This window comes from Phocoena sinus, chromosome 3 (assembly GCF_008692025.1).
Source record: "Phocoena sinus isolate mPhoSin1 chromosome 3, mPhoSin1.pri, whole genome shotgun sequence".
Lineage (NCBI taxonomy): Eukaryota > Metazoa > Chordata > Mammalia > Artiodactyla > Phocoenidae > Phocoena > Phocoena sinus.
The window spans coordinates 3139143-3164796 of NC_045765.1; the positions used below are offsets into that span (position 1 = coordinate 3139143).

Consider the following 25654-nt stretch of genomic DNA (forward strand, 5'->3'; position numbering starts at 1 on the left):
CCAAAATATTCACAAGCTGATCGTAGTTGATGGTTGTACAACCCTGTGAATACACCTCCAAAACTGAAGTTTACACATTAAATGGATAAATTGAACGGTATGTTAATTCTATGTCAATAAAGCTGTTTTTTAAAGTCCTCTGGGCCGGGAATTCCCTGGTAGTCCAGAAGGACTCAATGCTTTCTCTGCCGAGGGCCTGGGTTCAATCCCTGGTTGGGGAACTAAGATCCCACAAGCCTCGAAGCCCCCCCCACCAAAAAAAAATCACCCAATGTGACTTTTATTTTATTCGGTGGCATTTCCAACACTTGTGACTTTAATAAAAAATGTACAAAAATAAATGTACAAATGCCCATATGCTCGCTAACAGCACGTAACTGTCACGCTAATAAATTAGTGCCTGCTTTAACGGGGCACTAAACATTACTCACTCAACAAATGTTTATTGGGTGTGTAGTACTTAAAGTATGGCCCATGGGCTAAATCCAGCCCACTGCATGTTTTGGTATAGCCCTCGAGCTAAGAATGGCTTCACATTTTTAAATGGTCATGGGGAAAAATAACAAGAAGAGTTAAATTTCGTGACAGATGCAAGTTACATGGAATTCAAATTTCAGCATCTATAAATAAAGTTGTCCTGGCTGGCAGCCACGCCTACTTGAGTACGTGTCAGCTGTGGCTGCTTTCAAGCTACACGGCTGAGCCGGGGGGCTGGGGTAGAGACCCTCATGTCTGCATGGCTGAAATCACTCATTTCCTGCAGCGTCTGCTTATGGCGGCAGTGTATGCAAGGTCTGGGGTGGAGGGTGGCGGGAAGAGCCCACTGTGTCCTGGAGGGCAGGTGGGAGCTGGTGCAGGGCGCAGAGGGAGCCTCGGACAGCCTGCCAAGGCCTGCCCTTTGTCACAGTCACGGAGCACGGTGAGGCTGATCCTCTGGTCACCAGGCCCGAAATAGTCCAGGATGGGATAGGGACACGGGAGAGGTGGCTCCGGGGCAGCCAGAGCCCTGCCTGGCCACCAGACACCTCGGTCACTATGAGAACAGTAGCGGGATGGGGGACCACCTCATCCTGATTGCACAGCACTTTCCCAGTTTCAGCACTGAAAGTTCCCCATCCTGGGAAAGGCCGGGCCCAGGCAAACTGAGCCAGTTTGTCACCCTGATCGGGGCCGACCACCTTGAGTGGTCGGATTATTCTATGACCCGCCTCTCTAGGGCTTAGAGAGGAAAGGGACCTGCCCAAGGTCACTCAGCGGAGCTGAGATCTGAACACGTCTGTCAAATGCTGACCCAGGACCATCTCCAGCCAAGGAGGTGTGCCAGGCGGCTCACCCTCGCCCCATCCGCCTTCAGTACCCATATCCCGGGAAGATTCTCTCACTCCTCTCACAGCCACCTGATGGGCCCAGTGAATCCGGCCCCACCTGCCCCTGGCTGGGCGGCTCTGGGCACAGTGTGGACTCCAGCTGGGCTAACCTGTGCGTTTCCTGCAGCCCCTGCCCTCCCCAGACAGAACCCCAAGACTAACCTGATGTGCCCCTGTCACATCCACCAAGCACCCCCTAGGTCAGTGCCTGGCAGTCTTCCCAGGCCCCAGGACGGGACACCCTAAGACCGGGCAGCCTAGAGCGTGAGTGGGCGGCTCCAGAACCCGGCCGTCTCAGCCCCTTCCTAGAGAGAGATCCCGGGGCAGGTAACGTGCCACCTGCACCTCAGCGTCCTCCCCTGGGCTTTGGATGCCCGTTGCTGCTGGGTTTTTGTGGCAGGTGTTGCCACTCACTGGGACAAGGAGCCCAAGGCCCGCCCTCCCCCCCGCCCCAGGCCGGCCCCCAACCCCGGGGAGGGCACTCACACCTGCTGGACCCCTGTCCCGTGTTCAGGATGGGGGCTGGGAATTGTCTCCCATGCTCCTGTGACCAGTACAACCGACTCCTTTTCTGCAGATGAGGAAACTGAGGCTGCCGGAGGTGGAGTCCCTTAGTCGCAGGCCACAAAGGAAGGAGACAGGGTTCCAGGCCAGGCTGGTGCGCCTGGGACGCAGCTGTGCCCACTGTCCTGCCTGGGATGGCGGCAGGACCAGTCACCGCCAGGCTCCCCTGCGACCCCGGGCCCGGAGGAGGCCCCCCAGCTCCCGATGCCCCCAGCGCCTCCCTCCGAGGTCCCTTCTGAGGCCGTTCGTTCTCCTCCCACCCTCGTGACAGGGCTGGGGCCGCAGACTCCTCCATAATTACTATGGTATTTATTAGTTTTCTTTATGAGTCTCCCTCATTTGATGGATTTTAACTAAATTCGTTGGAAGAGGAAACTTCATGGCCTTGCTGTGGATGGGAAACCTTGAATTTCCTGAAAGCACGTTGCTACAAACACTAAGAATGCCTGCCCCCCATCCCTCCCCTAAAATCATCCCTGGGAGGCCCAGGGATAAGCACTCCACCTTCCCGGAATGCTGAAGGCTAAGAACAACCTCAGGTCAGTGCTTCTCAACTGGGGGCGACTCTGCCCCCCGCCCAGGGGACACTGGGCAACGTCTGGGGACATCTATGGTTGTCACACTGGGGGACTCCTGGCATCAAGGGGGTGGGGGCCAGGGATGCTGCTCCACACCCCGCAGCGCCCAGGACAGGCCCACAGCCAAGAACAATCCAGCCCGAATGTCAGCGGTGCCGAGGGGAGACACCCTGGACTAAGGGCAGAGAATTGGCTCAAACCCCCATCCCCCCGGGACTCCCCTGGTGGCGCAGTGGTCAAGAATCTTGCAGGGGACACAGGTTCGAGCCCTGGTCTGGGAAGATCCCACATGCTGCAGAGCAACTAAGCCCGTGAGCCACAACTATTGAGCCCTCGTGCCACAACTACTGAGGCCTGCGTGCTTAGAGCCCGTGCTGTGCAACAAGAGAAGTCACCGCAAAGAGAAGCCCGCGCACCACAACGAAGAGGAGCCCCCGCTCACCGCAACTAGAGAAAGCCCACATGAAGCAATGAAAACCTAAGGCAGACAAAAACAAATTAAAAAACAAATTAAAAAAAAAAAAACACCCCCTGGAGGCGCCCCGAGTGGGACTCTATGTGCAGAGAAGGCTGAGAGCCCAGGATTGGACAGACCCTGACACACACCCACGTGACACACACACACTCACGTGCCAGTCATCCTGTGGCTGACACCTTGCTGGGCCAAGTCATTCCCCACCCCTGGGGAAGTGGGCCTGGCCTGCCCGCACCAGGGAGCTCACTCCGTGGGGGAGGAGGTGTGGCCTCGGGACTGCTGGGGGCCCAGGCGGGTAGGCGGGACCCCACGGGCCTCTCGCTGGAACCTGGCTCCTCTGAGGCCACCCCAATTCAGAAGCCTTGCCAGGGAGACCCTACCCCACCTCAGCTCACTGCATACAGACAGGCGGCCTTCCATGTGAAACGTCCTCACATGGGCCCCTGCACAGTCCCCCCCACCAGAGCTCTGCCCTGGGGCCCTTCCCCAAATGTCCTAACAGCCATCGGGGGAGAAAGATGGAGGGAGAGGCTCCAGGCGGTGGGGCAAGGCTGCAGAGCCGGCTCCCGGGGCCCTTCTTTCCTCATTCTATTTCAGGACCCCCCCAACCCCAAGCACTTGCCACTCACGTCAAGTAGCACTCAGGGGCCATCTTAATCAGCAGTTACTCTGCCTGCCCTACCCACGTCCCAACAGGGCCAGGGCGGTCACCTCCAAAGGCTGCCTCCACCTCAGGTGCCATCTGCCAGGCCCCTGAGGGGGCATCCTTGGGGCAGACTAGGGGGCCAGCCGGTGCCTGGGGGAGGAGCAGGCTGACCGGCACAGACAGGGGCAGCCATATGCCCTCCGCTGCCACTCAGGAGCCCCCCCCAAGTCCTCCCAGCACATTCTGGAGGGAGCCTGGGGCGCCCAAGAAATGTCCTCATCACCTCCCCATTCCCCTTAAGTTTCTCTTCAACAAGCCCGGGAGGGGAGGGGGCGCAGAGGCAACTTTCAATCATGCAAACAGGGCTCACTTCCGCAGGGGTCTGGAAGTCCTCCCATACAGGGACCCTCAAAAATGCAAAACCCCAAGGGGTGGGGTGGGGGACACCGGGGGAGTCGGGGTGGCAGGGAGAGGAAGCCACACACTCCCCGAGGGGAGCCGGCACCACGGCCATCACTGCAAGACACACATGCATCCTGGGGTCACCTGGCCAGGGCAGGGGTCCCCGGCTCTCTCCCCTCCAGGACAAGGAGAATCAGGGAGGAGAAGTCCCAGCCCCCTCCTCCTCCTCCCCGCCCCTCACTGCCCTCCTCCCACCTGGGCCGGTTAAGTGCCCCCTAGGCTGTGTTTCAGACGTCCTTTGCATGGGGTATGTCTTTCACCACTGTTCTGTGTCTCACTTTTCAGGCCACAGAGTGGGGCCAGGCAGAGGGACAAGGGGATGGTTTCGGTACTTACTTTTCTTTTTCTCTCTGTACAACAGGGGGGCTAAAGGTCTCGGGGGCTGAAGGAGCCTCTCAGGGCTGGTGGGTCTGGCTTTATAGACCACCCCGTGCCCTGGCAGCCCCGCTGGTTATTAATAGCGGCCACCGCCTCTTGCCCAAGTATGGTCATGAGCACAGCAGCTGTGGGTGCGCAGCCCCTGGGCAGGACAGGTGGCGCGAGGACAGCCCTCTGCCCTACGAGAGGCGGGCAGCGCTGCAGGGGACCCAGCATGGCCTGGTGACTCCTGCGCCCGAGCCCCCGAATCTAACAAGACACACTTAGTGAGGGTGCGCCCAGAGTGTGCTAGACCCTGACACACCCTTGCCTCCAACCCTTGCTGCCACCTTAGAAACCACTGTCCCTAAGGACAAAGCTGGCACACACACAGAGGTGCCGTGTCTGCCGAGAGCCAGGAGCCCAACTGGGCTGCACCAAACCCAGGCCTGTCTGACTCATTTTGCAAACGGCGCGTGACTAATGTGAGCTGTGGTGAAGGCCTCGATTGAGGGTGAATCTCACATGCTAGGACAACACGGAGGGTCCCCCACAGCTGCCGCCAATGAGGTCGGATAGCCCAAGGCCCTCCTTCTCGAGGGACCGAGGGACCGGCTGGGCTCCTGCTGTCACTGCCCTGCCAGCCCACAGAATGATTCAAGCAAGTCAGCGACATCCTCCCACAGAACTGGAGGCCACCTCATCCTCTTGTCACTAAAGTCTGCCTGCACACCCTGCTCCTGACTGTGCCCCAAGTGCCCTACAGGGCCTGCGGCGTCCTTCTCCCCGGGGCTGTCGGTCCTTGTGCCTAGTAAAGAGCCGTCTACTCATCTGTCCGTGTCAGACGTCCTGCATCCAGCCACCCCTTTCCCCACAGTGGGACTCCCGCCCTCTCTAACTGGTGACAAGGAGGCAGTTGAAACACAAGTCACTGAGAATCCTCGGGTGGACCAGTGGTTAGGACTCGGCACTTTCATTGCCGTGGCCCGGGTTCAATCCCTGGTCGGGGAACTAAGATCTCGCATGCCATGCAGTGCGGCCAAAAAAAAAAAAAAATACAAGTCACTGACCCAAGAGCCTCTGGCTCAGCAGCCCAACCATGACCAGCAGGTCTGTCCCTGCCCAGCCCAGGAGGGCATTTTGCCACAGCCCCAGGCTGCCTCACCAGTGATGCACCCGGCCTGAGGGAGGGGATGCAAGCAGATATGGTACGGTCCGAGAAACAGAATCAGACGTGGCTTTCTTGACATCAGAGAAGCCATTTTTTGGCCTAAGCCATTTTGGGATCTAAGCCTGGCCACAGTGTTTGTCCTTGAACAGGTCTTAATAACTAATGAGCTTAAGGAAACAAAAGAATGCAGGGATGAAAGACTGTTATCAGACAAGAGAAGTAACAATAGCGAAGATAATAAACCAGTTGTAAAGACTCGCCAGAAGCACTTTCTTGAGCTGTTCTGCCAAATTTATTTATTTACTGCCTACCGCAGCATGCGGGATCTCAGTTCCCTGACCAGGGATGGAACCCGTGCCCCCTGCATTGACAGCATGAAGTCTTAACCACTGGACCGCCAGGGAAGTCCCTGTTTTGCCAAATTTAAGCCCCCACAAGAGCTTAGCCACCAGATCAAGCTGGAACCTAAGCGATAATGATGTTGACCTTCTCTGACCCTCGTGATTTCAATCTAATAAAGCTTGGAATCTGTCGACCGCCCAAAATCTGAGCCCTCCCAGACCCTCTCCCCTCCCCAGCAGCGGGGGTGTAGGGCTGAGTGGCTCTAGAGGCACGATCGTGACCCCTGTGCCTGCTGCTGTCTCTCTCTGCAGCTGGTGTCACAATGTCCACTTGGAGAACTTGACCTACCTGGGGACACGAGCTCTGCTGGTCTGAGGTCTCATCCCTCTGACCTGATCAGCTTCCACAGTGCTCTCCAGGTTCCCGGTTACTCCTCATAGCGTCTCGGGGGGTGGGAGGGACGGGCGGGGGGCACCACCACCGTGCAGCAGACAGGGAGGGGGATCACCAGTTTCGGGGTGGAGCCGGCGGTGGAAACTCAGCCTCCCTCACTCGCCATCCTCTGCGCAAGCTTTGCTCTGAGATAAACACGGGCTTTCAACACCTTCCTTGCAACGAGCTTCATGCACATGGCAGCCAAACCCTAAGCGAACCTCGGGGCAGGTCCAGCCTGACTCTCGCCAGCTGCAGGGACAGGGTTCACAGCTCCCACAGTTCATTCCCTCCTCATCCGTCTCAAGAAGCAGGCAAGAAGACATTTCCATTTTGCATAAGAGCAAAACCAGATGCAGGGGGGATTTCCCTGGTGGTGCAGTGGATAGGACTCCGTCCTCCCAATCCAGGGGGCCCGGGTTCAACCCTGGTCAGGGAACTAGATCCCACATGCATGCTGCAACTAAGAGTTCGCATGCCACAACTAAGGAGCCCGTGTGCTGCAACTGAGCCCACGTGCTGCAACTAAGACCTGGTGCAACCAAATAAATATTTAAAAAACAAACAAAAAACAGATGTGGGGAGGCTTCGCTCTGCAGACCTGCTGGGAGCCCTCTCTCCTCAGAGCAGAAGGTGCTAACATGCAGCCCCCCCAATCACACCCCTGAAAGAAAAGGGGCTGAGGGCGTGGCAGAGGGACAGGGTACCAAAAGAGGGGAAGCGAGAGTTGAATTGCTCGGTGAACCTGTAAGTGGATGCAGCGCACCTTCATCAGCATGACTCAGCTACTGCTGTGTAACAAAGCACCACAAACCTAGTGCCTTAAAGCAATACACATTATCATCTCACAGTAGTGGGTCAGGAGTCTTGATTGGCTTACCTGGGTCCTGTGCTCAGGGTCCCTCAGGAGGCTGCAGTCCAGGTGTCGGTCCAGGCTGGGTTTTATCCAAAGGCTCGACTAGGGAGGGGCCCACTGTTAGGACCCTTCACGTGGTCGGTGGGCTTCGCTGCTTGCTGGCTGTTCCTTGCCACATGGGCCTGTCCAATATGACGGCTCACTGCATCAAAGCCAGCAAGGGAGTCAGCTGGCAAGATGGAAATCATAGGCTGTGCAGCCTAACCACGGAAGCGACTCCATCACCTTCCCAGAGTTCTGTTGGTCAGAACCTGCCACGAGGCCAGCCTGCTCTCCAGGGGGTGGGGAACAGGAGGCGGGGCTACATGGGGGCCACTCTGGGGCCTGCCTGCCACAGACAAGATTAATAACAGCACGTCAGCCCCAGGGGCTCTACAAAGAGACAGCACTATTTGTAAGTGCTTGCATGGGCCAGATACACTGGGAGGTGCTTTATGACCACAAAGTGGTTCCCTGAGCCCTTAACTGACAGATTGAGGATGCCGAGGCTGCACTGAGCAAGATAACCCGGGTCAGGGGGCAGAGGTAATCTCCAAAGCAAGGACACCTGCTCACGTTACCCACTGAAGACGCTGGGGAATTTGCCCTCAGCACAGAGGTGCTTTGGATACTGAAAGGGCAGGTGTGAGTCCAAAGGGAAACGTGCTTTCTACCCGCAAGTCTCCATCAGAAAGGCTGGATGGGTGAGGGCCCCGCCCCTGCCCCTATCGAGACAGACCATTGTGTCCACCTCCTACTGCCATCTCCCAGGGCCTGATGTGGGGCCCACAGAGCGGCATGACTGGGGAAATGACGGCTGGATGAATGCTATTCACTGGTCCCCTGAGGCCTTCAGGGAGCCTCCGGCTCACACCCCTCGGGGTCTGGAGACCCTCTAGCACTGCACGGAAGCTCCTCCCTTCCCGTTGGAGGCACCCAGACCACAGCCTACTGATGTTATACAACTATCCATGCTGGGTGCCCCTTTCCTGCCGCGGGCCGACCACGCTTTGCAACACACCATCGGGGGATCTGCTGCTCAGAGCCCTGCCTTGAAGGCCTAATAACCAGGTGACAGCTGTGGAGGAATCACAGACCAACTGGAGAAACCTGAGTGGGTCCAATCATTCAACAAACTGAAGTTTACTGAGATTTTAAAAGTGGAAGTTGTTGGTCAAAAACAAATGAAAAGGGATGAATTGTACAGTAAGCCTTATCTCAATTTTTCTAAATTTAGTTTTAAAAAACCGGTGCGGGGAGGGATGCATGGAACGAGGCAACAGAAGGTCGAGCAGGCCGCTGGGAAGGAGGAAGAGGGTCAGAAGGGCCCTCTTTGGAACCACGCTCCAGACCCAGAGGCCGAGGCGAGTGGGAGCAGGAGCGGCAAGGACATCTCCTCCGGGAGGGCCCAGCGCGGTGCAGGGCAGCCCACATGTGATCTGGCAGCGTCTCAGGAGGAGCCAAGGGACAGGAAACCCCTCCAAACCCACTCTAGCTGCCTGGACGCCTCCACCTCACAGCAACAAGAGGCCCAGTCCACCTGAGCCCCAAGGTTGGAGCAGCCTCCAAGGCCCCCCAGGGCTGTGGGAGCAGGCAGTGACAGAGAGAGGGAGATACAAGAGGGCGGAGAGGCCGTGGCACCAGGTGACTGCCAAGGCTGGCCGCCCCTGCCCGGGCCCAAGCAGAGACGAGCAGGACGCCAGGGAAACCACGCTTCACTTCCTCTAAGCTGACACACACGCCTCCGAGCAGCACACATACACTTAGAGGCGTGTGTGTCATGCAGTGGAGCTCGCGAGGGGCGTACAGCCGGCCCACCCCCACCCACGCCAAGCCCACATCTAGGTCCCAAGGCCTCCTTGGCCCCGCAGGGTCCTGGGCCTGAGCCCCAGCCAGGGCCACAGGTGGAGTACCCGCCCGCCTGCCCAGCTCCTCCCTGCACTCAGCCTGGGCTGGCCTCTGTCCCGAGGATTCCTCTCGGGCCAAGGGGGGCTGCACAGGGGTCCCTCAATTAACACAACCAGCAGCAGAACACTCTGAGCTCAGAGTGGCCACCAGCCGGAGACCCACGTTCCACTGAAGCCTGGCTCTCAGGGCACTCTCTCTGGGGCGCAAGGACCCGCTCCAGGGCAGCACCTAGTGGCGCACAGCGGCACTGCCCGCTGAAACCCTCAACCCTGTGGTCCAGGCCAGCACTCGCCAAGGCTCCACCTCCACCGGAGAGGGAGTCCCTGAAAACACCAGGCCAGCAGAGGCAGTCAAATGGGCAGCACGGAGCATGGGGTGGGGTGTTTGTAAGGGGCCCTGGGGCTCTCCAGGGAGGGGATGCTGGGAACACGGGCCTCCAGCAGCTACTCCGTGGGGCCCACCCGAGAGGTGCTGTCCTGAAGGCAGCACTGGGGGAGGGAGTGACACGGGGCAGGGCAGTGGGTGGGACCCCCGCCGAAGAGTCAGCGCTGTGCGTTGACAGGGAGCTGGAGAGGAGGGGATGGTTCCACAGCCTGCGGCTGCGGGAGGCTCCAAGCGGCCACAGCTCTTCCCCCCTTCCCGGCCCCCAGCTGGCCTGCCTCAGGGAGGGAGTGGAGACTCAGCTTTGCAGATGTTTCCTTTACTGCATCCAGGCGCTGTGCCCTGCCACACACTGCCCCCAATACAACCCCTAGACCCACATCTCCTCGAGGGCTGCGTCATCTCCTCAGTTCTGGCCCTGGTGCCCAGCCCCAGGCTGGGGGCCCTGCGAGGGGCTGGGGGATCTGAAGAGCTGGGCTCAGAGACCACCTCCACCACGGACCCTGGAGGAGCAGCCATCCGTCTCCAGAACAGGAGGAGCCAGGGTGTCGAGCAGAGGCCCCTCCAATTCTGAGCCCCAGGGGCAAGGCCGAGGCACTCAGACACCCCCGTCCCCACACCAAGGCTCCACGCACTCAGACCACATGGAGGTCCTGCAGCCGCTGACCCAGGCCCTGCACATGGAGGCTGCCACCCCTACACCCTGCCACGTGTGAGGCATCTATGTCCACCACGGCCAGAGCTGCCTTGGTGGTGTCAACCTCTTGCAGAGTTCCTGTGGTGATGCTGCCCCAGAAGCCCCCAGAGTCGAGTTGCAGGAGGGAGGGGCTGAGCTGGGGCCTGTGGGGGGAAGACTCGGGTTGCACAGAGAAGGCCCACATCAGCCACATCCTCCCGGTGCAGAGCCGGGCCAAAGCCCTCCCCTCAGCCGTGGACTCCTGGGCCATGTGGAGCGCATCCAGGGCCACACCAGGGTGACGGAGGGCTCCCCCCGGGGTGCAGGACACCGTGCCCCGAGCGGCCCTAGCGGAGGCTGCACTCCCCCCCCTGCAGCTTCTCCTGCTCCATGGCGCGCACCAAATCCTGCACAAACAGCATCTCGGAGGCCACCTGCTTGGCCAGCGCCTCGTAGCGGTTCTCGAGGCGGCTGAAGCGGCGCCTGAGCCCGCTGGCCCCCAGCAGGGCGCCCTTGGCCTCCTCCTGGGCCTGCCGCTGGAGCGCCTCCGTCTTGTGCAGCTCCTGGCGCAGCCGCCGCAGGTCCTGGCCGATGCTCTCGTTCTCCTCGCGGTACCAGGCCTCCTTCTCCTCGTAGATTGCCGTCAGCGCCTCGATGTCCTCGTGGAACAGGCGCCGGCTGTGCTCAAGCCCACGCAGGCCCTCCTCAGCCACCGCCACCTCCTCTAGCACCTTGGAGAAGCGCTCGAAGTTGACGTAGGTGTTGTTGGGGGGCATGCTCGAGTGCGACTTGATGGTGTACTCCTTGAGGCGGGCTGTCTTCAGGCGCCGCCGCTCCGGCTTGCGGCCACTGTCCTCCCGCCGCACGTTCCGCCGCCGGATCGCCTGCAGCGGGAGGGGAGGATGCCTTGGACTGGGGGGCCGGCAGGGGGAGACCCCCCCCCCCGGCCCATGCCCGGCCCTCCGCTCACTTTTCATCGGCACTCAGCCCTGCCCATTCACGTACACGTGCTCCTGGTGCTTCCACACTCTGACGGCCGAGCCGAGAATGGATGGCAGACTACCTGGCCGTGCCACAGACCACAGAGCCAAAAGCATTTACTCTCTGGCTCTTTACAGAGGTTGCCAACCCTAACCCGGGCCTGGAGGTGACCCCTTTCTGGGAAGTTCTGGGGAGGGAGCTCTGCTACGTGCAGAGGGGCCGTGGACTCCAGCCGGCGCCTCCGTGAGATGGCTCCAACACCACATCCATGCACACCCCGCGCCCCACACCGTCCGGGTCCGCTCCCCTGGGGACCCTCCCCCATGCCAGGGGCTGCTCACACCTGCCATGCCTACGTGGGGGCAGCCCCACTGCCTCACCTTGATCCAGGAATGCTCCAGGCTCTGGGCGATGGTCATTCTCCTCCTGGAAGAGCCCCCAACCTTAGTTAGTTGCACGTGGGCCACTTTACCATCCTCCCCAACGCAGAGAGCAGGAAGGGGTGAGCCATACTCTCCCTGCTACAGCTCTGGCTCTCAGCCCCACCTGTGGCTGACTCAGGCACCCGCCCCTGGGGACCCTCCCAAGTCCCTAAAGTCACCCTCCAGCCCGGCAGCAAGTCCCTGAAATGACCGTGAAAATACAGGCACCATGAAGAGCTTCCACTCTGCTTGGCCAACCACAAGGAGCCCATCAAGGGGACTCCAAGGTCTCCATGTTTTCTGAGGGGTTTCGTTCACAGTGTTGACACCTAACACTGGGGTCTCACAACTCAGGCACCTAGAGGGGGAGGCTGGGGAGCACTATGGCCCACGGGAGCACCTCTGTGTGAATGAAGGCTCCGTGCTGCCAGCACAATTAGATTTTTTTTCTAGGAAAAAAGACAAACAGTAATCTGGAACCTTATAAAAAAACCTATCTTAAACGTTGGCCACAGATTAAAAGCTTAAGAGACAGCTTCTTAAGAGGGCCGACCGGGCTTCCCTGGTGGTGCAGTGGTTGGGAGTCCGCCTGCCGATGCAGGGGACAAGGGTTCGTGCCCCGGTCCGGGAAGATCCCACGTGCCGTGGAGCAGCTGGGCCCGTGAGCCGTGGCCGCCGGGCCTGCACGTCCGGAGCCTGTGCTCTGCAACTGGAGAGGCCGCAACAGTGAGAGGCCCGCGTACCCGCAAAAAAAAAAAAAAAAAAAAGGGCCGACCTAACTCCTCTGTGCTATCTCCAGCCCAAAGCAGAAGCCACGCCCGATTCCCAGTAACAGAAAGGTGGTGGCTCGGACGGATGTGTTACTTGTCCTCGGCCAGAGCGCCCATCCTGGGGGCCTTGCCAGGCCCTCCCTGCCCAGCCCAGCGCTCCTACTTGGGGTCTTTGACAAGCAGCCGGCGGATGAAGTCCTTGGCCAGCTCGCTGGTGTTGCTGAAGTACTCCTCGTCAAAGTCGTAGTTCACGGCCGAGATGTTGGTCAGGGTCTCCTGCTTGGTCTCTCCCAGGAATGGTGACGCACCACTCAAACTGGAAGGCGGACACCGGGCTCAGTGGGGCCGGACATCCCTGCGGTCACCCCACAACCAGGCCACTGCCCAGGCCACCACCCGACTCCGCCATGCCCATAAAGGGGGCAGACGTGGAGGAAGGGCGATGCCGGGCCCCCGGCCACCAACCACAACTGTGCCCAGCCTCCAACCAGAGGCAGTGAAAATCCACTGCCCAGCCAGTGAGGGGTGCTGAAATGAGTGGGCAAAATCTCTGCAGAATCTCTAGGTAGACGCACAGCCTCGAAGCACTTCCCTGAAGCGTGTAGTAGTTAGAGGGAAAATGGCTAACTTTGGGGGGAGGTGGCGGGGAGTCCTGGCCGACACTGCAGACGTCATGTGTCTTCCAGACATGCTGCACTGAGGCCACAGCACCACACTGTGAGGTTATGGGTACGTGATGCTGTGACTTAGGGTGACAAATGTATATGTGGTCTTCACTCCAATCCTCAAGTACACAGATCCGAAAACCCTTGTCATTTCCTAAAACCCTAGGTGGCAGCATCTTCTGTTATAATATTTGGTCTTTGTTCCCTTTCCTAAAACAGCTCGGGGTTTGAGACGAAAGGAGTGTTTTTGTTGTTTACAACAAGCCCCCTCCAACCACACCTGAGTTGATGCCATTGAGGTGACTTTGGAACGGCCCTAAGGAGGGGGCCGGTGGCCAGGGAACCAGCAAGTGGGGTTACAGTGATGGAACTTTCATCCTCACCCCTGACCTCCAGGAAGGGGAAGGCCTGGAGGCTGAGTTACTCTCCAACGGGCCCGTGACTGAGTCCACCATGCCTAGGAGCTGCCAGCCGGAGGATGAGGGGGACATGCCGTCCCGGCCCAGGGCCTTGCACGGTTGTTTCACACGATGAGGCCCTGCCTTCTGAACTCTCCTGAACACACCTCTCTCTCCTGCACAAATTCATTCATTCACTCATGCATTCGTCCATCCATCCAGAGTTCCCGAGTGCCGCGACACGTCAGAGAACTGAGGGTGCTGCCTTCCACTCGCTGTCCCCGCACAGAAGCCTCCCTACCCTCCTCTTGACCCAGCAGGGCCCCGGGAAGGGGCAGGAAGCGCCGAGCAGGTACTCACAGGATGTAGGTGATGACGCCAATGCTCCTGGAAGAGAACACACAGAAGAGATGGGGGTCAGCTCAGCCAGGGGCACAGCACCCCAACCCCAGAGCCCCAAGGGGGCTGGGGGGCCCAGAGCCCGGTCGGCAGCAGGCCCATCAGCCCCAGGGACCCTCTCCCTCCAGGGGCTGCACAGCCCCCAGCAAGGCCCTCGCTCTGCTCGGAGGGTCTGAGGACTGGACACGGAAGCGCCTGTGACCACACTTGCCTGTTCAGGCTCAAACTGGCCAGGGTCAGGGCGGTGTGGACAGAGCCCAAAGGCACCACAGACATGCAGACGTGGGGCCCTCGACGGGGCTGCTGTGGCCGAGGGCAGGGCTGGCAAACTCCTTCTCTAAAGGGCGAGACGCTGAGCGGGGCTTTGGGGGCCACAGATGGTCTCTGCCACACATTCGTGTGTTTTTAACAACCCTCCAGAAACGTGAGAACCATTCCGAGCTCATGGGCCTGGGTCGTCGGCCAACCCTGTTCTAAGGCAGCAGTCTGTCCTGCCCCTGCCCCACAGCTCCAAGACAGGAGAACAGGCTACACCCCGGCCTGCGGCTGTGACCGGCAGCTCCTGGGGACAGATGGGGGATGCCCTGAGGAGAAGCGACGAGGGCAGCCCCGGGCCCGCCACCCCCCACTCACCACATGTCCGCCTCCAGACCCAGGGGCTCGTAGTTGACAATCTCGGGAGCTGCAGAGACAGGGAGACAGGGTCAGGTGCCGGGTATGGCTAAGGGGGAACCAGCGGACAGTGCCCACTCAGGCAAGGCTGGCCCTCGGCAGGGAAGGCCGGGACGGTGACAGCACCAACGCCAGGCCTTGAGTTCCCCGTGTCCAGCGCCAGGGCCAGGAAGGGAAACCTGAGGCCAGTGGGCCTGCCTCACCCCATGCCAGCTGGAAATCCTCCAGTGCCCCCCAAGGCCCACACCGGGCCTTACCCACGAACTCCGGGGTGCCAAAGATGTTCTTGAACTCGTTCCCTGCTTCGATTTTGTGGGCGATGCCGAAGTCGATGAGCTTGATCCGCGGGTTGGGCACATTTTTGTCCAGAAGCATGATGTTCTCTGGCTGGAGGCAGGGCGGGAAGGCAGGGCGCTGGGCGGGAGGCAGTGCTGCTGCCGGCCCGCCACCTCAGGGAACAGCACCAGGTTGTCCCTGAGCACCTCCCAATCCCAGCATGCGGGGTTTGTGCAGGCTGACCCCGCACAGGTCCAGGCCTGAGCCAGTCCGTCTCCCCAGTGCCCCGGGCAAGAACATCCTGTGCCGAGGGGAGGTGGACCCTCTCAGCCCCCATCCTCACCCTCCCCGGTCAGGCTGGTCCCCAGCTTTGTCCTGAGGGCCCAGCGGGGCTACCTTGAGGTCGAAGTGGGCGATACGCTTGGAGTGCAGGTAATGGACGCCGTCCAAGATCTGCTTGAGGAACTGGGTGGCCTCGTCCTCTGTCAGCGACTCCTTCTCCGCCAGGAAATCGAAGAGCTCCCCGCCCGAGACCAGCTCCAGGATGAGCACCACGTCGGTCTTATTCTCAAAGATGTCGTGCAGCGTGATGATGTTGGGGTGCCGGATCTCCCGCAGGATGTTCACCTCCCGCTCGATCTCCTCCCGGCTGACCCCCCGGCGGCTGGACGACAAGCGGCGCTTCTTGATGAACTTGGCCGCGTACTCCTTCCCGGTGCCCTTCTGCCGGCATTTCCGCACAATTGCAAACTGGCCACTGCAGGGACAGAGGGGGAGGGGAGAGTGGGGAGTGGGCGCCGAGAGGGACACAGGACTCTTGGGACCGGACCACGCTCAGATGACGCAACCTCCTGGGACAGTTCGTCCCAGCTCCTGGCGCCATGCTGAGGTGCACCCCACCAGCTGGAGAATGCACCCCACCCAGCAGGGGTGCTCCCACGCAAGTGCAAATTGGTGCATAATACAGTGGCTACCTGGAGTTTCTGCAGCAGTGAAAGAACAGAAACGGCTCCACGTTTATCAAAAGGGAGCTGGACTCCCATCATGGTAAGTCAGGCAGAATTTTCGCAGTCTTGGAAAAGAACGACTCTCCATGTGCTGACCAGAAAGACACCCATGGACTTCCCGGGTGATGCAGTGGTTAAGAATCCACCTGCCAATGCAGGGGCATGGGTTCAAGCCCTGGTCTGGGAAGATCCCAAATGCCGCACAGCAACTACGCCCGTGCGCCACAACTACTAAGCCTGCGCTCTAGAGCCCGCGAGCCACAACTACTGAGCCCGTGTGCCACAACTACTGAAGTCCGCGTGCCTAGAGCCCATGCTCTGCAACAAGAAGAGCCATGGCAATGTGAAGGCTGTGCACCGCAACGAAGAGTAGCCCCTGCTCGCTGCAACTAGAGAAAGCCCATGCGCAGCAACGAAGACCCAACGCAGCCAAAGATAAATAGTTAAAATAATAAAATAATTTTAAAAAAAGAAAAGACAAGACAGATACCGGTGAAGACCAGCTCAGTGAAGACAACTGCAGGATAACACAAGGAACGAGAATTTTCTAGGTAAAAAAGGTACATGCTGTACCCACCTATACAGGTATGTTTATGTGTGTAGATGCAGGAAAAGAGGTCTGAAGGACACACACCAAGCTGTGAGCAAGAGACATCCCTGAGGAGTGCGACTGAGGGCAGTGAAAAGGGGTTTTTACTTTTTATTTGATATGACTCTACAAGATTCAACTTCTCACAGCATTATTTCATCATTGTTTAAAATCTAAGAAAAGATAAAAAACCACTGAGTTCAAAAGAGCTTCTTATCCAGGGACTTCCCTGGAGTGCAAGTGTTTAAGACTCCATGCTCCCAGTGCAGGGGGCACGGGGCCAATCCCTAGTCAGGGAACTAAGATCCCGCATGCCATGTGGCTCTGCCAAAAAATAAATAAATAAAAGGATGTCTATCACTTTAAAAAAAAAAAGAGCTTCTTATTCAATAGGCAGAGTGAAAGAAGTACACACATTTTCACAACAAGAGAGAAGAGTGAGGATGTGGAGAAACCAGAACCCAGGTGCATGGCTGGTAGGAGTGTGAGACGGGGCAGCCGCAGTGGCAGACAGTCTGGCGGTTCCTCAAAAGGTGAAACATGGAGTTACCATCGGACCCAGGAACATCGCTCCACAGAAGCTTGCACACAAATGTGCACAGCACCATTATTCACAGTAGCCATAAGATGGAAATAACCCAAATGTCCCTCAACGGATGATGGATACACAAAATGTGGTCCCTCCACACACGGGCACATCACTCAGCCATGAAGAGAGAGGCACTGACACTCGCTGCAACATGGATGGACCCTGAGAACACAATGCTCAGCGAGAGAAACCAGACACAGACACACAGGGTGTGATTCCATTGATGGGAAACGTCCAGAACAGGCAAATCCACAGACACAGAAGGTGGATTCCTGGTTGTTGGGCTGGGGGAGGGGATGGGGGTGTGCCTGCTCATGGGGATGAGGTTTCCTTTTGGAGTAATAGAAACGTTATGAAAGTATTTAATAGTGATGGTTGTAAGACCCTGTGAATGTACGAAAGATCATTAAATTGTACACTTTAAATGAGTAAATTGTATGGTGTGTGACTTTTATCTCAAGACCCCTGGTATCTGAAGGGAAAGAGAAACTCTCTTTACTGCACTCCAGGGAGCTGTCCAATGTCCATATTCTTTGGTTATCTAGGAACTTACCTTAACTTGCTTTCACTCAGGAATTGAGTGAAAAAGGCCAAAGGGTAAATATTTTAAGCTTTACGGGCCATGTGGTCTCTGTCACAATTCTTGTGTGTTTTTATAACCCTTTAAACAAGGAAAAAACCATCCTACGTTTGTGGGCGGGCCATACTGAACTAGGTGAGGGCCGGATGTGGCCCAAAGGCCATGGGGTCATGCACCCCAGCCTCCAGAGGATATATGAACACACACGTGAGCAGAGAAACTAATTCTAAGACAGAAGGCACACATTCCAGACAAGAAACATCAACCAGGCACCACTGGGGGTCAAGGGAAAGGAGACTAGGTGACTACGTGACATCTTGTGGAAATGGGGGACGAGCACACAGAGGAAGGAATTGTGCAGACGGGCCTTGGGGACAGGAGGGGTCTCTTAAGTTGGTGACAGCACAGGGAGGACAGGCCAGACAGAACGAGAAACGAGTGAGGGGCGCCTCTGCCAAGCCAGCAGGGCCCTCAGAAAAGCCAAGGGACCCAACTGGGTGTGTCCCAGTAAGTGGACCTCACTGGGACGCCCAGGACCACCTGTAGCCAGCAAACACCTGAAGCGCTGCCCTCGTGAGCATCGAGACACAAAGGCGCCCATGGCAGACCACTGCAGACATGCTCCGAGCACACTCAGGCAGGTGAGGATCAAGGTGGGGAGTGCAAATTATTACCAACCAGGGTAGGCTAAATAAAGGTCCACATCCGAATCCCCAGAACCTGTGGACACATCATCTCACGGGGCAGAGGGCCTTTGCAGACAGAATTAAGTTAAGGCCCCTAAGATGGGGATGACCCTGGATTCCCTGGGGGGCCCAGTGTCATCACAGGGTCCTTGTAAGAGGGAGGCGGGAGGGTCAGAGGCAGAGCGAGATGGGAGATGCTGCGCTGCTGGCTGTGAGGATGCAGGAGGGGCCGCGAGCCACGGATGCGGCGCCTCTAGAAGCTGGAAAAGGCGGGAACCGATGCTGCCCTGGAGCCTCCGGAAGGACCAGCCCTGCAGGTCCATTTTAGACTCCTGACTCCCAGACCTTTATGATAATAAATGGGTGTTCTTCTAAGCCACTAAGTTCTGGTAATTTGTTACAGCAGCAACAGGACACTCAAACACTAGTCTAAAAGCCAAGAGGACAGGTCAGACGAGAAGTGTCAAGTGTCCCTGATCAGGCCTCGCCCCCCGCACGGAAATCCACGCTGTGCTCCTGCCCCCACCTCCACATCTTAGCTAACATTCCCCACACCTGAAAGGCCTTTCCCCCTCCCCTCTGCCGACATCAACCAAGCAAGTTCTTCCAGGTCCACCTTCCATCCCACAATGACGCCTGACAGTAATAACTTCGAGGGCTGAGTGTTCGCCACGTGCCAGGAACACTGCTAAGCACTGGACGTGTGGCCTAATTCTCAAACACAAGGATTTTTCTCCCCTGTAGCTTTATTCCAAGCTGAACTAACAAAAAACTAACAAAGAAAGAGTTCATGGGAAGAGGGACAAAGACACTGTTAGGTGCTAAATTGTGTCCCCCAAAATCCTAACCCCCAGAACCTCAAAATGTGAGGTAATTAAGTACAAATGAGATCACTGGCGTGGGTCCTAATCCAGTATGACTGCTGTCCTTATAAGGAGATTATAATAAGGACAGGAGATTAGGATACAGACATGCACAGAGGAAGAAAATGTGAGGACATGGGGAGAAGGCAGCCATCTACACACCAAGGAGAGAGGCTTCAGAGGGAACCAAGCCTGCTGACACCTCGACCTTGGACGTCCAGCCTTCAGCACCGTGAGAGAATCAACCTCCACTGTTCAGGCCCTCCAGTCTGAGGCACTTTGCTACAGCAGCCCGAGCTGACGAATACAGACACACACAGCTCTCCATGACGTGGAAGCCAGGCTGGAGGTCTACAATGACCAACAGCAGATTCATTTATTTCCCAAGACTGTCCAGGTGACTTGAATTAGGAGGAAAGAACCCTCCATACACATCTGCACAGGCACACAAAGAAACTCACTCCCAGTTCATTCAGCCCGTGACTCTTGGGACAAGGAAACACGACCGTGCTTTGCTCGAGACAGGCAGAAGAAGCTGGATGCCCACCTCTGGTCCAGCACTGGCTCCAGCACGCCTGGGCTTTGCAGCTGGCAGGGCGTGGCCTCAAGGTCTGAATCCTGCCTGGCCACTTCCAGTCTGTATAGCCTTGGGCAAGACGCTTCCCTGCTCTCAGCCTCAGTTTCTTTATCTATAAAATGAGGATAATAACAGTACCTCCCTGGTAGGGCCTTTCACAGATGAATGGAAATGTAACAAAAAAACAGCCCAGGACTCAGATGTCCAAACAACATCTGTAATTTATACAAATTGCAGCACAGTATGCACAATGTTCTGTGGCATTAATCCTTCACCTCATGTGTCTCCAAGAATGTTCCGGATCATTACATAGGGCAGCACTGTCCAAGATGGCAGCTACTGGCCACATGGAAGCTGTCCAGCCCATTCAAATTGACATGTGCTGTGAGTGTACAAGACACACCAGATTTCAAAGGTGCACATCAATAAAAGGCAGTAAACTATTTCATTAGTAATTTCTATAATGATCACAAGCAAAATGATAACAGTTTGACATATTGGGTTAAGTAAAATACATTATTAAAATCATTAAAATTAGGACTTCCCTGGCGGTCCAGTGGCTAAGACTCCACGCTCCCAATGCAGGGGGCCTGGGTTCGATCTCCAGTCAGGGAACTAGATCCCTCATGCATGCCACAACTAAGAAGTCCACAAGCCACAACTGAAGACCCCGCATGCTGCAACTAAAGACCGCGCATGCGGCAACAAAGATCCCGCGTGCCGCAACCAAGACCCAGTGCAGCCAAATAAATTTTAAAAATTTAATTAAAAAAAGTTAATTATAAAAAATATTATTGGGGCTTCCCTGGTGGCGCAGTGGTTGAGAGTCCGCCTGCCGATGCAGGGGACACGGGTTCGTGCCCCGATCCGGGAAGATCCCACATGTCGCGGAGCGGCTGGGCCCGTGAGCCATGGCTGCTGAGCCTGCGTGTCAGGAGCCTGTGCTCCGCAACGGGAGAGGCCACAACAGCGAGAGGCCCCCGTAACGCAAAAAAAAAAAAATTATTAAAATTGACAGAGCTACTAGAAAATTTCAATAAACTTCCTACAAGGCTTTCATTATACAAGTTGCTAGGCTCTTTTTTTTATTTAACATTTTCATTGGAGTATAATTGCTTTACAATGGTATGTTAGTTTCTACTGTATAATAAAGTGAATCAGCTATACATATACATATATCCCCATATCCCCTCCCTTTTGCGTCTCCCTCCCACCCTCCCTATCCCACCGTTCTAGGTGGTCACAAAGCACCAAGCTGATCTCCCTGTGCTATGCGGCTGCTTCCCACTAGCTATCTATTTTACATTCAGTAGTATATATAAGTCCATGCTACTCTCTCACTTTGTCCCAGCTTCCCCTTCCCCCTCCCTGTGTCCTCAAGTCCATTCTCTATGTCTGCGTCTTTATTCCTGTCCTGCCCCTAGGTTCTTCAGAACCATTTTTTTTTCTTAGATTCCATATATCCGTGTTAGCGTACAGCATTTGTTTTTCTCTTTCTGACTTACTTCACTCTATGACAGACTCTAGGTCCATCCACCTCACTACAGATAACTCAGTTTTGTTTCTTTTCAGGCTCTTTTTAATGGCTGCATTATATTCCATCGATGAGCCTATGGTGCTGTGACGGGCACTGAAGAGGCTTCTCGTCTTTTGCTCACAGAAAGTCCTTATAGCAACTCTCCCTGTCCCTAGATCCTTACGTCCATGTACGTACTACTTCCATGGAATTAACTCCTAGCAGCAGAATCAGTGGTTTAAAGGGAACATACATGGTATTTTTGCTGACTTTTGCCAAACTACTCTCAGCAGCAGGTCCTAATACATTTTCAACAACAGAGTCTGAGACTTTTTTGGGGGTGGGGAGACGGCCTGCATTCTCTACCACTCTACCGGAGGAAATTCCTAAAGGAGGGACTTCAGAATCCTAAATGAGCCCCATACACTCTCTCAGCAAAGGCCTGATGAACAGCTCAGTTATGGCTCAGTTATTTACATTCCATTCTGGTGACATCATGGGGCTGGCCAGCAACAAACTCACCAAATAAGGTCTGAAGCTCTGTGGGTGTGGGGGGGGGAGGATGGTGCCTGGCAGGTCTTGGGGGGGAGGGGGCGCTCCCAGGGGACGCTCCAAGGCCCAGCCCAGCAGGAAATCAGCTGCTGGCTGGATCGGGAAACCTCTGCTCTTTCCCACAAGAATGCCAACCATTGGCAAGGGTGTAGGCCCAGACGGGAGGCCTTCCCTGGAAACATACGAGAGCCGAGGAGACTCAACTGCCCTCCCACAAGAGAGGATTAAAGAGAGGGACAGACCCTCACCAACAAAACCTGCCAACATCTACTGCTCTCACGCCCATGCCAAGCACCGTATTAGGTGCCATTTGTGCTCAGTTATGTTTCTCCCCAAATGAAATGCACAGAGGATGTCAGAGCAAGAATTCCAGGCCCAGACTGGCTGACTCCAAAGCCCAAACTCGTTCCACAGCACATGATATCGACTCATCCCTTCTTGGAGAGTGGGATAAAGGACAGGAGACGAGATACACCCAGAAAACCCCACAGCGGGTCTCTCCCCTGGTCGGAGCCCCATCAGAGGGGAGAACTCACCTGCCCAGCTCCTCCCCCATCTCATAGTGGTCTTCCACATCTTCCTGCCTGAATGTGGACATAGCGGCCGGTCTGCCTTCCAGCGCCTTCCACTCCAGTGCAAACCCAGTCACAGTGGCCCGGGGGACAGGACCTCAGGGAGTCCTCTAGCCGTGACCCTGGAGGAGGAGACAGGGAAATAAGAAAGGAGTGAGATGCCAGCCATTACTTCTAGGTCAATGGAGTGACCTGCTCCCCCAAAAGAGGTTTCACATCACACCATGCTGAAATTCCACGGTCCTTGTAGAAAGCACTTGCAATTGGTGGGCGGGGCACGTCCATGTTTCGGCTCATTTAGATACCACACCGCCCCGAGGTCAGTGTTAGCCCCGCTGTGCCACCTCCACCCCCAAAGCTCCCAGCCACAGACCTCTGCTTCCACAAACAGCACCGCAGTCTTCTTCTGCCTCTCCCTCCTAGGCTTCTCCCAACCTGCTTGTCCAGAGCCCCACACACTCCTGCAAGTTCCCCACACTCTTCACACCCCCAAACTCTGGGGCTCCCTGATTCCCTGCCAGACCTCCAACACGCTTCCATCTCCCTACCCATCAGCGGCCTCAACCCCTCTTTCCCTTACCCACTAACCCCTCCTCCTCGGCTGGTCTCTTAAGACCCTCTGCAGCGCTGTGGGTAATCTCTTGCTCCCCCCAATCCTGAATTCCCCAGGAACTGGACAATGGCTTCCAAGCTCCTCCGAAGGCCCCGACCCGCTCTTGCTTCCCCTGACCTCCACCGTCCTAGCAAAGATAACTTCTTCCTCCCCCCGTCCCCGAAGGCACCCCTCCAGGTTTCAAAGGCCCCCACCCCGGTCTCCACACTCCCAAGGGGCCTCCTCAAAGGGCTACAGCTGAGAGTCTTCTCCATCGTCCTTCTCCCCCGACCTTCTCCCAAGCTCCAAGGCAGACCCCGACGGCTTCCTTCAGAGACGCCTCAAAGATCTCCCCAGCCTCTGACGTCCCTGCTCCAGCGTCCCAGAGACCGCCACGCCCCTCACAGGCGCCGGCCCAGCTTCTCTCCCGCCCAGTCATCCCACGGGTCCCCAAACGTCACCCCCGCTAAGACCCCCCAACCCGCCAGCCTCGGACCGAGCCCGCTCCGCACCCTCCTTGGCCCCGCGCCGCGAACCGACCCCTCAGCCGCGCTGCCCGCCGCCGCGTCCTCAGGCCCCGCAGCCTTGGCTGCCTCGACTCGCCGACCCGTGCGACGTCACCGCGCCCTCCAGGGCCCGCCCCCAAGAGGTGGACCCCACCACCCATTGGTCAGTGCGCCCGCCGCTCGTGAAGCCCGCCCACCGCCGCCTTCCAGGCCCAGGCCCTCGCGCGTCCCGCCCTCCTCACCAAAATGCTGCCTCGCCTTTGGCACAGGCTAGGCTTCCCGCAGGTGATTGGCTGTAAAGAACGCCTGTCAAACTTACGGAAGTCGGCCTTCCGACTTCCGGCCCCTGGACCGCCCCGCCCGTTCTCCTCTGACCGGGGTCCTGAAGCTGGGAGGCGGGATGCTGAAATCCTGCATCCCTATTCCTGCCTACCTTGGGCATGAGATAACGCGAATCCAAGGCCCAGCTCCGGCATGACAGCCCGTGAGGTTAACCCTTGGGCTGCTTTAGTCCCTGAGTGGCAGTTTGCTTCTCTGTAAAATGCTAACCATATTCCAAATACATAAAGATGCAAATTAGAAAATTGGTCTGGTGTTGCCACTAATGCTTGAGAATTTTTTAATTTTTATTTATGTATTATATTTTGCTGTGTTGGGTCTTCGTTACTAAGTGCGGACTTCCTCTAGTTGTGGCGAGCAGGGGCTACTCTTCGTTGCGGTGCGCGGGCTTCTCATTGCGGTGGCTTCTCTTGTTGCGGAGCACGGGCTCTAAGCGCGCGGGCTTCAGTGGTTGTGGCACGCAGGCTCAGTAGTTTTGGCGCAAGAGCTTAGTTGCTCCGCGGCATGTGGGATCTTCCCAGACCAGGGCTCGAACCCGTGCCCTCTGCATTGGCAGGCGGATTCTTTTTTGTTTTGTCTTTTTGCGGTACGCGGGCCTCTCACTGCCGTGGCCTCTCCCGTTGCGGAGCACAGGCTCCGGACGCACAGGCTCAGCGGCCATGGCTCACGGGCCCAGCCGCTTCGCAGCATGTGGGGTCTTCCCAGACCTAGGCACGAACCCGTGTGCCCTGCATCAGCAGGCACTCTCAACCACTGCACCACCAGGGAAGCCCTGGCAGGTGGATTTTTAACCACTGAGCCAACCAGGGAAGCCCCTTGAGGATTGTTTTGTGACTCCTTTTAAGCTCAAGATACATGATAACAGCTAGCATTGATCGAGCCTTACTGAGTACCAATCAACAACCCGAGGAGGTAAAATACATTAATATTTTACCCATTCTATAGTTGGGGAAACAAGACCCCAGAGAGGTTAGGTAACCCACCCAGAGTCACACAGCCGGCAAAGGCGTAACTGAGATTTATTCCCAGAGAGGCCCGAACCCAAAGCCCACGCTAAACTAGCTCAGATACCATCTGACACGGACCTGTGTCTTTTGGTCCTTGCTGGCCACCCTAACCTCGTGCAACCCCCCCCCAGGCCCTTTTTCACTCCAACACCATTTGCCTTCTCGCCTCAAGCATCTCATTGAGATGGCACCAACTCTTTCCTCCTCCTGCCTGGGAACCACCTTCCTCCACTCTTTAACTCCTAAGCACACTTCAGTGCACAGCTAAAGCAGCACTTTCTCCCATACCCAGTTTCCCCTATTACATCTTGTATTTGTCACCATTAATGAACCAAGAGTGATACGTTATTAACCAGTCTGTACTTTATTCAGAGTTCCTTGTTTTTCCCTAATGTCCTTTTCCTGTTCGAGGATCCCACGTCACATTTAGTTATGTCTCCTTAGGTTCCTCTGGGCTTTGAGCTTCTCACACTTTCCAGTTTTTGATGACTTAGACAGTTTTGAGGATTGGTCTACTCCCTCAATTGGGATTTGTCTTTCTTGTGGTTAAAGAGGGGTGACGAGTTTTAGGAAGACCATACAGTGCCATTTTCATCACTCCTTATCAAGGGTCCATAGTATCATCCTGACTTATCACTGATGTTGACCTTGGTCATCTGGCTCTAGGCAACGTTCATTAGGTTTCTACAGCTCTTTTCCTCCCCTTTCCATACCTTAACAAGACACAAATTAGTGGAGGTATAGGTCTGGGCAGTCTGGGAGCACAATGGCCACCCTCCTGGCCTGGAACCCCACACCAGCACCTCATTGTCCCCATCCGCCTTCCTGAGGACAGGCATGTA

The 25654-nt window shown here is 56.7% G+C and overlaps 1 protein-coding gene across 6 annotated transcripts; it reads right to left on the reverse strand.

Annotated features, from left to right (window-relative positions):
- Nucleotides 1-8403: 8403 nt before the first annotated feature.
- DAPK3 (death associated protein kinase 3) lies at nucleotides 8404-23559 on the reverse strand. 6 transcript variants are annotated; one of them, XM_032626211.1, is made up of 10 exons: nucleotides 23501-23549; nucleotides 22333-22490; nucleotides 19699-19840; nucleotides 15234-15594; nucleotides 14819-14948; nucleotides 14523-14571; nucleotides 13851-13877; nucleotides 12591-12743; nucleotides 11616-11661; nucleotides 8404-11138 (listed from the first exon to the last, which is right to left on the reverse strand). In XM_032626211.1, exons 2-10 carry the CDS (start codon nucleotides 22370-22372, stop codon nucleotides 10602-10604), a joined length of 1485 nt encoding a protein of 494 aa, XP_032482102.1. In that variant the 5' UTR covers nucleotides 22373-22490; nucleotides 23501-23549; the 3' UTR covers nucleotides 8404-10601. The 6 variants fall into 6 exon arrangements, with proteins under 6 accessions (XP_032482102.1, XP_032482103.1, XP_032482106.1 ...); XM_032626212.1 differs by lacking the exon at nucleotides 19699-19840 and having other exon boundaries at nucleotides 23501-23559; XM_032626215.1 differs by lacking the exon at nucleotides 19699-19840 and having other exon boundaries at nucleotides 23473-23548.
- Between the last annotated feature and the right edge of the window lie 2095 nt (nucleotides 23560-25654).

Bases quoted from the DNA above. Each gene is read 5' to 3' on its own strand.
- DAPK3 (XM_032626211.1), bottom strand. From the start codon at position 22,372: ATGTGGAAGACCACTATGAGATGGGGGAGGAGCTGGGCAG. The intron at 14,572-14,818 runs GTAAGGCCCGGT...CTGTCTCTGCAG, and splicing joins TGGCACCCCGGAGTTCGTGG to CTCCCGAGATTGTCAACTAC. The intron at 12,744-13,850 runs GTGAGTACCTGC...TCCGCCTTCCAG, and splicing joins GGCGTCATCACCTACATCCT to TTTGAGTGGTGCGTCACCAT.